Source organism: Leiobunum rupestre, chromosome 4 (assembly GCF_980474605.1).
Source record: "Leiobunum rupestre chromosome 4, qqLeiRupe1.1.hap1, whole genome shotgun sequence".
In the NCBI taxonomy this organism is placed as follows: Eukaryota; Metazoa; Arthropoda; class Arachnida; order Opiliones; family Sclerosomatidae; genus Leiobunum; species Leiobunum rupestre.
In genome coordinates, this window is record NC_143387.1 from 54,301,374 (window position 1) to 54,316,127 (window position 14,754).

At 38.5% G+C, this 14,754-nt stretch overlaps 1 protein-coding gene across 3 annotated transcripts in view; it reads left to right on the forward strand.

The window, feature by feature from the left end:
* Window positions 1-12,475, forward strand: part of LOC149948305 (pyrokinin-1 receptor-like) — a 148,461-nt gene extending 135,986 nt beyond the window's left edge. Inside the window, exons 3-4 of one of the 3 annotated variants that reach the window (XM_090173295.1) lie at window positions 3,201-3,449; window positions 12,197-12,475. In XM_090173295.1, the coding sequence (XP_090029421.1) occupies window positions 3,201-3,449; window positions 12,197-12,273 (326 nt within the window). In that variant the 3' untranslated portion in view covers window positions 12,274-12,475. Of the gene's footprint in view, window positions 1-3,200; window positions 3,450-6,239; window positions 6,840-12,196 lie in introns of those variants that run through there. The other 2 variants (XM_090173293.1, XM_090173294.1) reach the window with 2 other exon arrangements.
* The last annotated feature ends 2,279 nt before the right edge of the window (window positions 12,476-14,754 follow it).

Consider the following 14,754-nt stretch of genomic DNA (forward strand, 5'->3'; position numbering starts at 1 on the left):
ACTCCACGACAGACTATCATTAACCGAATTCGTTCTGTGCCATACTTATGATATTATGTTACTTATGATGAAGTGGTAACACCTAACGGGCTCTCGTGTTTACGTGACAGTAGAAGGCGCCACTAACATATGATAAAATTCAAGATTTTAGCAAATGTTTGTCTCTCAATTAGTAAGCAGATTTGAACCTCAAGTTATACTATTCGCAACTCAATCGATAGACATAATGGCGGATATTTTTAGACACCGTCACCCTCAACTATTTTCCTTACAGTGAGTGCAATCCCGTTGCGAGTTGCTTATCCCAAATTATTTCCAAAGTTACCCTTCCTCCGATTTCTCCCCTGTTCTACTATTCGTAGACCATAGCGGCTAAGCGGCGCGGAACCTTAAGACTAGGACTGGAGAAGCCGAGGCCCGAACCGAGGCCCAATTTAAAAACGCCGAGTCGCACTTTCGACGCGTTTCAAGAGCGTCCCTAGGGAATGTTTTCCATTTCTCTTTCCAATTTTCTTTTTCTTCCCGGCCTAGGATTTTTTATCTTTTGAGAGATCAACTGCGCTGATATAATTAAGTTTAGCGTGTCACGAAAAATGCGTTATACCCGCGCTCGCATCTGTTGGCGTTTTCACTAAGCCTTCGGTATTCCAATAGTCGATACGGGGAAATTTATAAAAAGTGGAGGGGTTAAAAATTTCCCTCATCTTTAAATTGTGTTAAAAGGGGCGCCTAATAGGACTACAGCCGAAGGCGAGTTTTCAAATACGTAATAATTTATCGATTTTAGTTTTTCGATAGAAGGAAAGTTTTTCCGACAAGATTACGTTGTAGCTAATTTAGTTCGTGACTTTAACGAAATAACAAATTATATTTTAAATGTCTTAAATAAATTTTTTAATGTACTCTAGGTGTTAACTCGCGTTTCAAGTAATTTCCCCTTATTTTGTCCACCATTATTTCCCCCCTTTTGAGTACGAATTGACCAGGCTGAGAAATAAGGAATTTTTATTAGGTAGTTTAATTAAAAAACTGGCCAATGGCCACTTATCATTTTTTTACCTTCAAAATAAGGCTTTCATAATGTATGGTCAAATAGAGTGTAGAGTAGACAGACTCACGACACCCATACACACCATTGACACAAGGCCAAGCACACAGCATAGAAGCAAAGGCCAAACAATTTTAGGGATTAATATAGTATTTTTTTAATGAACTAAAATCTTGACGGGAAAAAACTTTGAATTAATTAAGTGGTCACCAGGGCCACTAACACCCCAAGCATTTAATTTTTCAACTGGCCCAGCTAATTTTTAAACTGGCGATCAGCCTGTGATAGTGCCTTATTTCTCGCACTGGAAGGGACGAAGGTTTGCCGAATTAAAAAAAAAAAATAGTGGTATGTAGCATTACTAGGCTAATTTAATGGATATATTTTTGTAAGCTAACCATCGGATACAGTGAAATAACGATATCTCTTTGATTTTGTTAATATTTCATATATCACATTTTTATATTTATAATAGGTTACCTTATTCACACGCAATCGATCTCGTGACTGATTTAGAAGATAGGAAATCACGAAAAGTTCATTTTTCGCTAACAGCTACATTACTATTGAAGTATTACACTAATTAGAAAATTAAAGACTAGTAAATTATTCAAATAAAGGCTCTATGTTCTGTGCTCATTGAGCAGAGTTCGTTGACTTCCCTTAAGCTTGGGAGAGTGCGAGAGAAGACGACGGAACAGACGACGTTATGACGTAGAGGAAGTGAGTCTTCACGAGCAGGGTTGGACATAAGGAAATTGTTTTTAGTAGTCAGCCTGACTAGCGAGCCTCCTACCTTGACTAGTGGGGGTAAATATGGGGGGGGGGAGAAGGATAGCCAACATTTTGCTTTAAAATGGGATTGATGAATGATAAATTTATGATACGCCATATTCGCCATTATTTATGAATATTTAGATACATTTTTCACTAGTCAAATTGACTAGTGAACCCCCAGATTTCGATTTTAGTAGTCTGAGCATTTATTTTCGTAGTCAAATGCCGTGTCCAACCCTGCTTAGCACTCACTGGCTTTCGTAATCGACCTATAAGAAGCCGTGCCCCGAAGAATAGTTTAACATGAGCTTACCTAGCGAAGTATGTGACATCAATAAATAACGATAAATGAGTCAGTCCCATATCTGTCGCGCGTAAAATTTTTTTCTGAAAGTTATTTCTAGAAGGACCGCGAGTTTGTAAAAATAAGTGCGCCAAAATTTGTTATTTTTTTAACATCTATTAAATAACTTTAATGGCAATAAATGAGTCCCAACGTCAGACTGGCAGACTATCAATCTAGTCAGGTGCCATATAACACGCCTTAGTCAGAATTACCAAGTATAAGTAACACCACGCAGCCCAAACGGAAATTGAACTAGTCCATAAAAATCCCACCGTCCAAAATGTTTTTTTTCCTCGAAAAATAGCCCAAATTCGATCCCAATTTATAGCCAAATTTTCAAGAAATAGTGGAAAATTTTATAAAAGCGATAATTTTCGGTAAAATAGTTACTATACATAAACAATAACCAAACCGAAACGAGTGTAATATTTGTTGTTATCAGAATTGCGATCTAATATTAGGCTAGTAACGCGTAATCTTTACCACGTGGATTCTGCGATACCACTACGTTTTCATTGAAATTTTCCCTCCGTTTTACACATTTTACGGTATAATTATTCCCTAGACCGCTATGGCAACGGGAGTGTTACTCTAGCCTATAATACTAGACTCGTGTAAAACTAAAAATCGGTTTTTCGCGTCGTTAAAAACATACATTCAAATGATGGTGTGATGGTGATTTTAGTACGCTATTTATCAGAAACGTGTGAATTCCAAAGTTTGGCTCACTGGCAATATTTTCGTGTTGGAAAGCTGGCTTAAAATGCGAGTCTGTTACTGTCCGTACTGTCAGTGGACTAGTAGAGGCACACCCAAGAAAAGGAGCCATTTATAATAGGCAAAAAATGAGGTCATAGAACTACGGCGAAACGTGATGGTGAACGGTGGACGCTGGCGGCGGGTCAATTTCTCTCTGTAAGGCTTATCAATTTGGCTTTTGGGGGAATTAGAGTAGCCGCTCGTCATTGACGGGTGTCTCATCCATCATCTGACGACACCGTTTTGTTTTTCTCTCTTTTCCGCGAGCAGTGGCGGTGGTCGTGGCGTTCTTTATCTGTTGGGCGCCATTTCACGCGCAGAGGTTGATGGCCATATACGTCACCGCGCCGACGGAAATGGACATCAAGATCTACGAAGTGCTGCTGCACATTTCCGGCGTCAGCTACTACGTCAGCGCCACCATTAATCCCATCCTCTACAGTATTCTCTCGCTCAAGTTTCGACAGGCCTTCAAGGAGACCTTGGCTTCTTGCATCGGACGAAGGGTCACCAGGGCAGGTAAACAAGCATTCTCTCGACACTATTTGTTATCGTTGTTCATTTTAATCCTGGCTTCCCCGTGCCTAACTAGCTACTAATTGCGCAAAACGCGCCTAACATTTTAAATTCATGAACGACATTGGGCTCATACTTAATAAAAACAATTATGAAGTACCCGATGAAATAAGTATATCAATAAAGTATAATAAATTTTTCTAGTCTAATTTTTGCACGTCTTTTGCTTAGTTTGTTTTAGATTATATCATATTTTGTAGAAATTTCAAGTTATATGTGGTATTTTATTACATAACTGGGCATTTTCTTTGAAGGGCTTGAAGTAAATTTTAATTGTTTGCCTCGCTAAAACTCAGCTATATTCTCCGTTATATCTAAGTATTTATAGTCTAAATCACTGTTACCCGCGACTACTGAAGTGATCGGAACTTCATGAACTGTTGGTCAGTAGACGACGTTACTAGGCGGTTTCTTTTGGCCTGTTCTCGGACTAAAAGTGTACTCTTTTTACCCTAAAACGTTTTATTCGCCTGTTCCGTAGATGAGAATTACCCAGCCCCATCAACTATTCGCTTGTCCCGGAGTATTAGGGCTACTCTTTTTACTCCTTCTGAAAAGGAGGTGTAAAGGAGTAAATCGGATTTTGTCGTCTACTAGCCAGAATTTATCTGCTAAAAAGGCCACAGGCAGCCATTTTGGAAAAACGTTTTTACTCCGACTCGAACTATTCGCCACCACAGAATCAGAGTAAAATGACGTCATAGCCTTACTCTTTTCACCCTACTCCGAAATCCCGGAACAAGCGAAAAGAAACCACCTAGAGTCGTTGGTCCTTATTTTATTTGCTATACCAAAATCCCTTAATTTACCGAATTTGCACTCGAGCTTTCAATGAAAAATTAAGTTGCTAATTTACAAATAAAACGATTTCTGTATAATCCTCTTTTGGTATGTATTGAAAAACAAGTTTGCCATTATAAATCGTAGAAACGAATATTATTATGAAAAGATTTTCACTTATACTTTAAATCTAAAGTTAAAGTATATAAGTACTTATATTTTTCAATTTTAGTCCATATGGTGGATAATTATCTCATAAGATTTAACATAACTCTAATCTAATATTACTTCAGAATGATCAGTTAACCTGGCCAGTGGAGTCGATAAATTAGTGATCAAGTGTAACAGTGATTTCGAATCAGTTACGTCAACATGAATATCCGTTTTTACATAACATACCAAAGACTTTAGCACTTGAACTACACAAATCGTTATTTATTTATTTTCTATATTGAGCCGTGCATAAATTATTTAATTTCGATAAAGGAAGCTAGATGAATCTATGACATAAGTTCATTTTAATGCTTAGAAGTAATTACCAACGTCAAATTTACAGTGCTTGAATTTGATTCATTATCATAATCGACATTTGAATGTATAATTTTTGCATAATGCTCTGGTCAACAATAAAGGGAATATAACCTCAGGTATTTGGTGTGGAACACCAACGTTTGCAGCTTTGGCCGCTCTTGCCTATGGCTTTAGAAATGTTTGGCGCCACTGTACCGGGTAGTTTGAAAAATCGAAAGGCTCTTCCGTAAAGATTGCTTTGCAGGTTATATTCCCATTAAGCATGCGTTCGTAGTTGTAGAATATCTTGTAATAATTGTTTTCATTCCAAAACAAAATTGCTGTTTTGGTTTGAAACATCGTAAGAAGACGCGTACAGTCAAATTTCATGAGAATGCCCATCCTCTGTCAAATCTCATGAAAATGCCCATCCTCTGTCAAATTTCATGAGAATGCCCATCCTCTGACAAATTTCATGAGAATGCCCATCCTCAAAATTAGCCCTTAAATTCAAAATTGCGCTTCCGAGGATTTTGAATGAGCGAATCACTTTTTACCTTCTTCTCTGGCTGGAAATTTCTACTCTTTCTTTGTCTCTCTCTCTTCTTGTCTCTTCTAACTCTCTTCTCTCCTTCCACTGAGTGACTAAACTTATCTTCCGAGCGCTGGCGACTACTCGCTGAACTTTCCTCTCTCTCTCTTGCATTCTGTTTTTCGCGTGATTGTCTGACAAATAAGTAAATAAGATTGATTTGTGTATCGTCTATTCTTTCTCTGTTACACGGATGGCCAAGCTATAATTGTCTCTCTTCGATTTGCCATTGTTTGTCTCTGTCTCGAACAAAAATAATACTCGATCTTTATTTCGAAGGAATAAATTCGCTTAAACTTAATGGCATTCTCCTAAATTAAAAAGGCTAATGTCTACGAAATTAGCTTTTTTTTCATCTTTGGATCTCGCATTGCCATCTCCGTTTCCAGTTCGCTATCGAAGTACTCGAATACGAAGAAAACTAATTTACGTTAACTAACGATTCGTATTAGAAGTTAATTTATACGCTAAAATCAAAAGATTATTTTGGCTCGAATCAACTTGTTTTGGGATAAATTCGCCTCGAAAAAAGTATGGGACCCTTGTTAGAATATTTTATACTCTTTTTGGTAGAACGCGAACTGTTTAGAACAACGTTGATGGCTCGTAAGAACTTGGAATCCTATAGATGGTAGTAGTTGTCGTACAAAACGTATTCGCTTTTCTGTAACACGAAGATCGGCAATTTAATTTGGCATCGCTTTCTAAAATGTGTCATATGGCCATAACTCATTAGCTTGGCTTTGAAACCCGGCCTGGTGTGTTTCCCTAGTCATCGTTACGTGTACAACGCCATCTGTGTTAAAAGCAAACGAATTAAACTCTCGGGTTTTTTCCTTAACGATGGCTAGTGAACCGCAGCCCTGAAATCTACATTAAGTTGCGAAGCAGCCTCCACCATCACTGCGTCTGTCTGCAGGTTCCAGATACTCCACAGACGCCTCCGCCGCTCAGCCCCGAAAGTCCACCCTCCTGGAGACCACTGACCTCACGCTGATGTCCGAATCGTCGCCTCGCTCGAGTTTGGCTAAAGTGGCGGCCTTCATTAAACCGCTGACCAGCGTTCATCACCACAGTCATACCTTCAAAATCGACAAGGCCAATAACAACCGGTCCAGCGAAAGGACTAGTTCCGTTTTCAACCGTCAGGAGTCGACACCGGCTGCAACCATCGCTAGCAGCGACGGCGGTGGCAGTTCCATCAGCAACAGTAGTTTGCAGATGTTGGACGATGACGCTTTTGACGGCGCCGAGATCCGTAGTATCATGGCTCAAGATCAAAATATTCAGTGCAGACGTTGAGAGCTTGAAGCCTTGAAGTCCTGACGCAATTACGCAGTCACGCTGGATTTTTAGGTGTTTGAACCTCATCAATGAGTTTTGGACAATTTTAGATCGTCCCATACTGTTTACGTATATTTTTCGACCTGTGATAAGACTGATTTATGTTAAGATGTATATTCCTTGTTGCTTTCTTAGAAAATGAGTATTTTTTATTGTACCTATTTGAAAACCAAAACGTTTAAATGATACAGACCTTCCAGTTCACCGATGTTTCTTCAAAACTGAGTTAAAATACTATTACCTTGCTTACCACCTTTTCTAATTTCACATTTTTGCGTAGAGAGTTGAACGTAGTTTGAATTTCAAATTGTTTTCGCTGTTCTAATTGGTCAAATCGTTGTTGTATTATTAAGTACCTCTTGGAAGTCAAAGGAAGTGTAGGCTCGCGTGGCATGAAGAGCTTGCCACCACCCTACTATCGAATTGTAACCCAGCCACCTGATTTGAAGTCATTAAAAGTCGCTAGATGACTTGGGCTTAGGGTGGTGCTTTGGGTATTAGCCTAGCTGATTTTTATGTATTCAAGTTAAGTGTTTCCGCCCTATTAACAGGTCTTAAAAATTCGTTAAAAGTGTTCGCCAATTGTCCGATTTTTCGTAATGACATTTTAAAGTTACTGAAAACTAAACTGGCTCACTGTAATGTTGCGATTTTAACATTATAATAAACGATTTTTAAAAATATGTATTTAACGAGTGTATTTAAGGTTATAGGTTAACCCTTTTTAAGGTTATAGGTTAACCCTTTTTAAGGTTTTAGGTTAACGCTTTTTAAGGTTATAGGTTAACGCTTTTTAAGGTTATAGGTTAACGCTTTTTAAAGTTATAGGTTAACCCTTTTACAGGTTATAGGTTAACCCTTTTTCAGGTTATAGGTTAACCCTTTTTCAGGTTATAGGTTAACCCTTTTTCAGGTTATAGGTTAACCCTTTTTCAGGTTATAGGTTAATCCTTTTTAAGGTTATAGGTTAACCCTTTTTAAGGTTATAGGTTAACCCTTTTTAAGGTTATAGATGCACCCTTTTTAAGGTTATAGGTTAACCCTTTTTAAGGTTATAGGTTAACCCTTTTTAAGGTTATAGGTTAACCCTTTTTCAGGTTATAGGTTAACCCTTTTTAAGGTTATAGGTTAATCCTTTTTAAGGTTATAGATGCACCCTTTTTAAGGTTATAGGTGAATCCTTTTTAAGGTTATAGGTGAATCCTTTTTAAGGTTATAGGTTAACCCTTTTTAAGGTTATAGGTTAACCCTTTTTAAGGTTATAGGTTAACCCTTTTTAAGGTTATAGGTTAACCCTTTTTAAGGTTATAGGTTAACCCTTTTTAAGGTTATAGGTTAACCCTATTTAAGGTTATAGGTTAACCCTTTTTCAGGTTATAGGTTAACCCTTTTTAAGGTTATAGGTTAATCCTTTTTAAGGTTATAGATGCACCCTTTTTAAGGTTATAGGTGAATCCTTTTTAAGGTTATAGGTTAACCCTTTTTAAGGTTGTAGGTTAACCCTTTTTAAGGTTATAGGTTAACCCTTTTTAAGGTTGTAGGTTAACCCTTTTTAAGGTTATAGGTGAATCCTTTTTCCCCATTTAACAGATGTTGATACATTTATCAAAGTGCGAAATTATTAGGAATTAAATGTTTTATGTGCCCATATAAGTTTTTAAAACTATTGGCTCCACTAGAGCTACACTTTCGGTACAGTGTAGTTCAAAATCAAACCATTGGCGTAACGATAGCTTTATTTGCGCAACTAAATGAAATTAGACCAAAATAAAAATTCGCTACTAAAATAAATTATACTAAAATAAAGTTCGCTACTAAAGAAATTATACCAAAATAAATAAATACTAATTAAGCCTCAGCTATAATTGAACTGAAACTAGTTGCGTTAGTGGCGTCAAAGATAATTCAACAACGCGAACGTCTACGTCTCTTCCCAACGTGTGGGTAAAAATTTTGTTCAGCAAAAATTATTTTACGTTTAGCGAAGTGAAATACGGCGCCATCTATGTTTCGAATAGGATACTGATAAGGCCACTTTGCCTCATTCACCAAAAACATCTTCCTAACTTTGAAAAAAAAAGGTGTGAAGGCGAGATGCTATATGCATCCAATAAAACTTCATTTAGAAAAAGAATGACAACATTTTGTTTGCTGTACGGATTATAACTAATTAAAAAAACATTGCCTTTGTTGTTAGTTTCACTCGTCATCTGCTTTTTCAAAGGCCGGATTCCTGAGCTCCCAACGTTCCAAAGTCAGATACATTTCTCGGATCTGGCGTAGACGTTCGCGTTTACGCCTAGAAATGGTTTGCTGAAACTTTCTAATATAGAACTTCTTATCCTAGATTCGAATTCAGAGAGCTTCCAAAATTAGTTTTAATTTACTTCGGACATGTGACTTCCGAAAAATAAGCCTCCATAGTTACTATGGTAACTAATTTTTTGGGAGTTCTGCAAGGAAGTGGTTAAACGCTATTGACGACGCGCCAGGGGCCTAGGACCGTTCTAGAAGTTGGAGGGGGCAAAGAGAAACGAAAAGGGGTCTGGAGAATGGTTTTGAATTTTTAATGGAGTGTAGCTTCTCCGAATGCGTGTGTACTATGAAAAGACTGAAATTTAAACACAGTTGAGGTTCTATAAGCTTGATATGCTATTAAATTGAGAATTTGAGCCTTTTGAAGATTTCAACTGACAAAACGTTGGAGGGGGTAATAACATTAGTTGCCCCTCCGAGCAAAATTCCAGGGAGGCTCATGGGCCCCCTGCCCCCCAGTTCCTACGCCCCTGCTACGCGCGAGGCAGTTATTTCGAATCTTGGGTACGAGGTCTTTATAATCTTTGATGCAGCACCAGGAAAACGCTACTAAATGTGGACTTAACTCGAGTGTAGCCAATAGTTTGTACGTCGTAAGAAAGCAGACCTTTACACAATCGTACAACATCCATAAAAACATTAGAAAAAAGCCCAGTGACTTCTAAAAATATCCAGGGCAAGTCGCTCAAGTCTCTCTATAGTGTTTTATTTGTTCACCGGAGCGATAAAAGAATTGGTTCCGGAGTGATGTTGGGTTGACACACTGCAGGAGAGCCCCTGAACAGACAGGGAGGAAAAGCGAACTTCAGGTGACAAGGGTATATATCTCGCGACACAATCTCTGTTTTCTTCTTTCCAACTTTTCTCCTCTATTTCCCTCGTGAGGGGTGGACCTCCCTAAATCGACGGCGCGTCATTTGTAATTCCGATCTTTTTATCGGCCACCGGCGCTTCAAAAGGGATTGCTGTTTTGATCCTCGCCGAGTCATTCTTCGCCTCCCGCCGCCAAAGTTGTTGTCTTCTGCGACAAGTGATTGCCAGATTCAGTTATCCACTTATTCTTAACGCACTCCGCGAACATTTCCGATTCTGGAGTTATTTGTAGATGATTTTCTAAGTGACGTCCGTTTTGCTCTGGTCAACCGTAGCACTGGTGGCTATAGCAATGTCACTCGCTTGTACTTGAGCCTTTATGGTCAACTGAAGAAAACCAGCGAAGGTTTTCTCAAAACAAACGCACTAAGCTCGAGGAACTTGAAGAGCTGGGTTCGATCCCAGCTTGTGGCACTGGGTGAAAACTCGGAACTACTCCTTCAGCGTTGCAAGTTCTCTCCCCAGTGGTTTAAAGGTTTTCCTCTAAGCTCTTCGGTTTCCCCTTCTATAAAAACTTGTTGAGGTTTACGGTAATAGTGAGTGTAGGGAGCTGTTGGCTCGCGTGGCATGAAGGGCTTACCACAATCCTCCTACGTATTGTAACCCGGCCATCTGAATTAATGGCTTTAAAAGTCGCTTGATGACTTAGGCTTAAGGTGGTGGCAAGGGTATTAGCCTAACTGATTATTGTTATTATTATTATTTTAACTTCACTTTGAAGCGTGGCTATGAAATAAGTGAGTTTCAATAACCGCAACGCCATCTACCGGCTTTAAAAATAACTATTAGGATAGAATTTTCACAATAAAATGAAGCGTAAACCGACGTCATAGTTCATCAAGGTGACGGTTAGGTATGACGTCATCATTGTCTGCTATTTCGCCTAAATGCGCATACGTCAGATTTAATTAAAACTCGTTTAAAAAACTAGTTTTCAACCAGGGACGTCATTTTTAAGAGCTTAAAAGTTCACGAATTTTTCTAAAAAATAACTCAGAATCAGATGATCCTGAAAATCTCTAGCAATTACGCAAAAACTATTTCGATTTAAAATTCAAAAAATATTACATTTCACGCGTTTTTGCAATTTAAAAAAACCGTTTTCCGGATCTCAAGTCCCTGGTTTCAACACTTTATTTAAACAACGAAATATTCGCGAATTTCTGGGTGTTTCTCGGAGCCTGGAGAAATGACTTTCATCTGGACTTTTCGTCGTATGTGGAGGCGTTCCGATTCCTCGTCCAAGTTCTAAAAATGGAAAAAGAGGCGTTTGACGAGGCTGAGTTCGTTTCGTTGATGCGGTCCGTGCTCGGATTTATAGATTTCTTCTTTTGGTTGTTTGGGTTCAACTCTATTTTGGAAAGTCCGTGGCGCCAGAGAAGAAGGTCAAACACTTTCGCTCTCTCCTGGTCCCTCTTTCTTTCTCTCGCGGACGTCAGCTTGCCCGGAGATCTTTCCAATAGCTTTTCTCCCCTCCTCCCGACTTGTATTAGATTTTTGACCCTGACTATATGACCCCGCCGTACGTAAGATCCGTCCACTTTAGGGCTCTCCGAAAGGGGTCGAAAACTTCGCTTTCAAGTTTTATTATATAAGGTATTTTATTTATATTGCGACTGACACTTTAACTTTCCGTATTTTCTTCGAATGATACGAACTATATTAAATTTCGAGTTCCGAATTTAAAGTAGAACTTCTAGAATTCTCGAGTGTTAAATTTATAAATCCAATCCCCGAACTATTACTTAGAAACTCGCATTGTCGTGTTAAAAGTATCCATTTTATTATTTTCTCCCCAGTGGATTATTTAACAAAATTTTGACGTTGCGATATTTAAGAGAAGGGTACTTAAGTATTAGCGCGAATGTTGCTGGATGGCTGGTTGTTTAGGTAACCGCTTTTAATAGTCGAGAAACGCGTTAGATTTGCTTTTACGTATTTGTTAGTTAAATTAAGTGGATACGCATGATCAAGGCTATAGCCGTTATACGTATGGTTAATTTATGTCACTTACTATTAAACTATTTGCAACTGTTTAAATATTTATTTGTCAAAGGATTATACTCACTATGCTCTACAATATTTTATATACGCTTAACGCACTTGTTTGTAATAAATAGACTTTCTACTTGTACGCGAAAATCATGTGGGTTTGCAGCGCCATTTTTCTCGTAAGGTGGTAAAAATAGCGAGGTTTTGTCCGGGGTTGCGAATTGAGTGAGTTGGCTGTAAAAAAGAAAAGGTCCGTAGTCACGTAGGATTGTCATCATTTCAGAGATGACAGCGTCTCAGTGGCACAGGGCCGGTTCCAAGCAATCTCTGCACGATCCCGAGACGGCCGTCGAGCCATAAGTACCCGGAGGACACACTGCCTCCGAGATCTCACTCCTCTCTCTGTCTAAAGTACCGCTCTTCCAACGCAACTATACCACGTACCACCATTCTTATTCCGGCGGACGGACGTCCTTTCATTCCTTCTTTGTCACACCACCACCAGCGCCCTCTGCTAGCGAGAAAGGTCTATTATTCCTCCAAGATGTGGGAGAGCGGGAGAGGGGATGAGACGCAATTCGCGATCACGCTCAGACCATTCGGTTCGTGGCAGAGAATGATTATCCGCCCGAAACTGTACAGGTGGGTTAGCGCTTGAAATGGACAGCCTAGCATGGTTATTGTTTAAGAAACCCCCGCCTCCATATCCCTTCCTTACGAAAATGACGTCCAATTTAGATCCTACACTTCTAATGGGAATCCAATTAAATTTAATTTCAAACACTGAATTTGGATCCAGTACGATATATTTTGGTTCCCAATTTCAAACGCTAATTTTGATTCGCCGTTTTCGTAAGGGTTTCCATTTCTCTTTGTTGTAAATACGCTATCTCTCTCTCTACTTTTGGATTCAGAACGAGTCAGAAATTTTTTATACAATTTATCGGTATCGTTTCGGCGAATATGATGCGTAGATAATTACTTCTATAAACAGAATGTATTCAGACTAGCGAAAAATATACAGGGTGTCCATTTAAAAAACTAACCCGAGCTAATAATTGAAAATATATTTTTCCTAGGAATTTGTTATTTTCAGATCGCATAGCACGCTCAATTGGTCATTAGACAAAACCAAACTTAATTACCTTGAACCATGTTTTCATGGTCATTCAAAATCTATCTCGAGAACCGTTAGGAGTAGAGACTCGATTCCAATTAGAAAGGTGTGCGCAATCACATTTTATGCCCTAGTGGATTTGATCCGATGTAAATTTGTCAATAGGAATCTAACAAAATTAACACAAAAACAAGAAGATCATAAATAAAAATGTTCAATGACTAATCATCAACGTAACAATTTATCTCAATTAAGCTCAGATTAGGTAGGTTGAACCAAATTTGGATCTAATTTTAAATTGAATAGGAAATGACCTTCCAAACCTAAAGGTTTCGAGATACATTTTGAATGACCTTGACGACATCGTTCAAGGTCAACCAAATTTTAATAGCATAAGATCTTACCAGAGTTAAATTGTCCTGAAAATGTCGATGCCGTAGCAGAAGTACTTTCTAAATTATTAACACCTAAGCATGATCTCTTGTCATTTTTATTTATGACCTTCTTGTTTTTGGTGTTTATTTTCTTGGCTTCCTATTGGCCAATTTACATCGGTTCAGAGCCACTTGGACATAAACAGTGATGGCGCACACCGTTCTAATTGGAACCGAGTCTCTAAACTCAACGGTTCTCGAGATAGGTTTTGCATGACCTGGAGGACATGCTTCAATGTCATTGAATTTGGTTTCATCTAATGACCCCTGCGCGTGCTATGCGATCTGAAAATATCAAATTCCTAGGAAAGATAGTTTTTCAATTATGAATTCTGGATCGTTTTTTAGTGGGCACCCTGTAAAGTTGCGACTACATATTATTTCTTCAACTTAATTTAATTTTAATTTTAGAATATTCCCTAATTTATTTCTTAGTACATATTAATATTCTCAGGTGGGCTTTGTCTTCGTCAATAATGATATAAGAATATATCCTAACATCGCGAACCTTTTAAGTCGAAATTTAATATTCATTAGCGAGGTTAAGCTCAGGCTAGAAAACGATAACGTGTAGACTTTGCTTTACCCACTCAATCTACACGTTTTCGTATTCCTCTTTTCTGACTCGAAAACTTCATTATTTCAAGTTTTCCCCTTACTTTTTATTTACTTTGCACTTTGCATATTAAGCGAGTTAAACTCGCCCTGGAAAACGCGTAGGGGTGACCTGTAGGAGTGTAGACCAAGCTTTGAGGCGAGCAGACTGTTATCCTACACGTTCCTCCTACGCGTTTTATAGCACGAGCTTAACCTGGCTATTCTAAGCTCTTTGACCTTTTTACCTAAAACGAAAAGACCTTTCTCGCTAGTTTTCATCTTTCCCTTAAACCAAATCTTAACTCATTTATTTCAAACCACACAAAACTGCAATATTTACGTATCAAAGCAAATCTGAAAACGTGGCCTTTTGTCTATTTTAATCTGTGTTTCCACATTTTTAATCCTTTATTTTTCTCTTTCCTGTCCTGTCGTAAGTGAAAGTAGTAGAAGGAAAGTGAGGGCGAGACGCCGATCCCAGGATCGAGGATCGAGGATCCAGGATTTAAGGGGTGAAATGGGGGTAAAATCGTCGAAAAGTCAATGTATTTAGGGTATTTCTCGCGACGATTTGTTTTCCCGTATATCAACATATTGTGTCCAGGCCAACTTGTTCATTTATCTACGCTTATCTCGAAAGATACTTGAACGTATATCTTATCAAGTTTTATCGTACGGAATAAGTTGAAATGA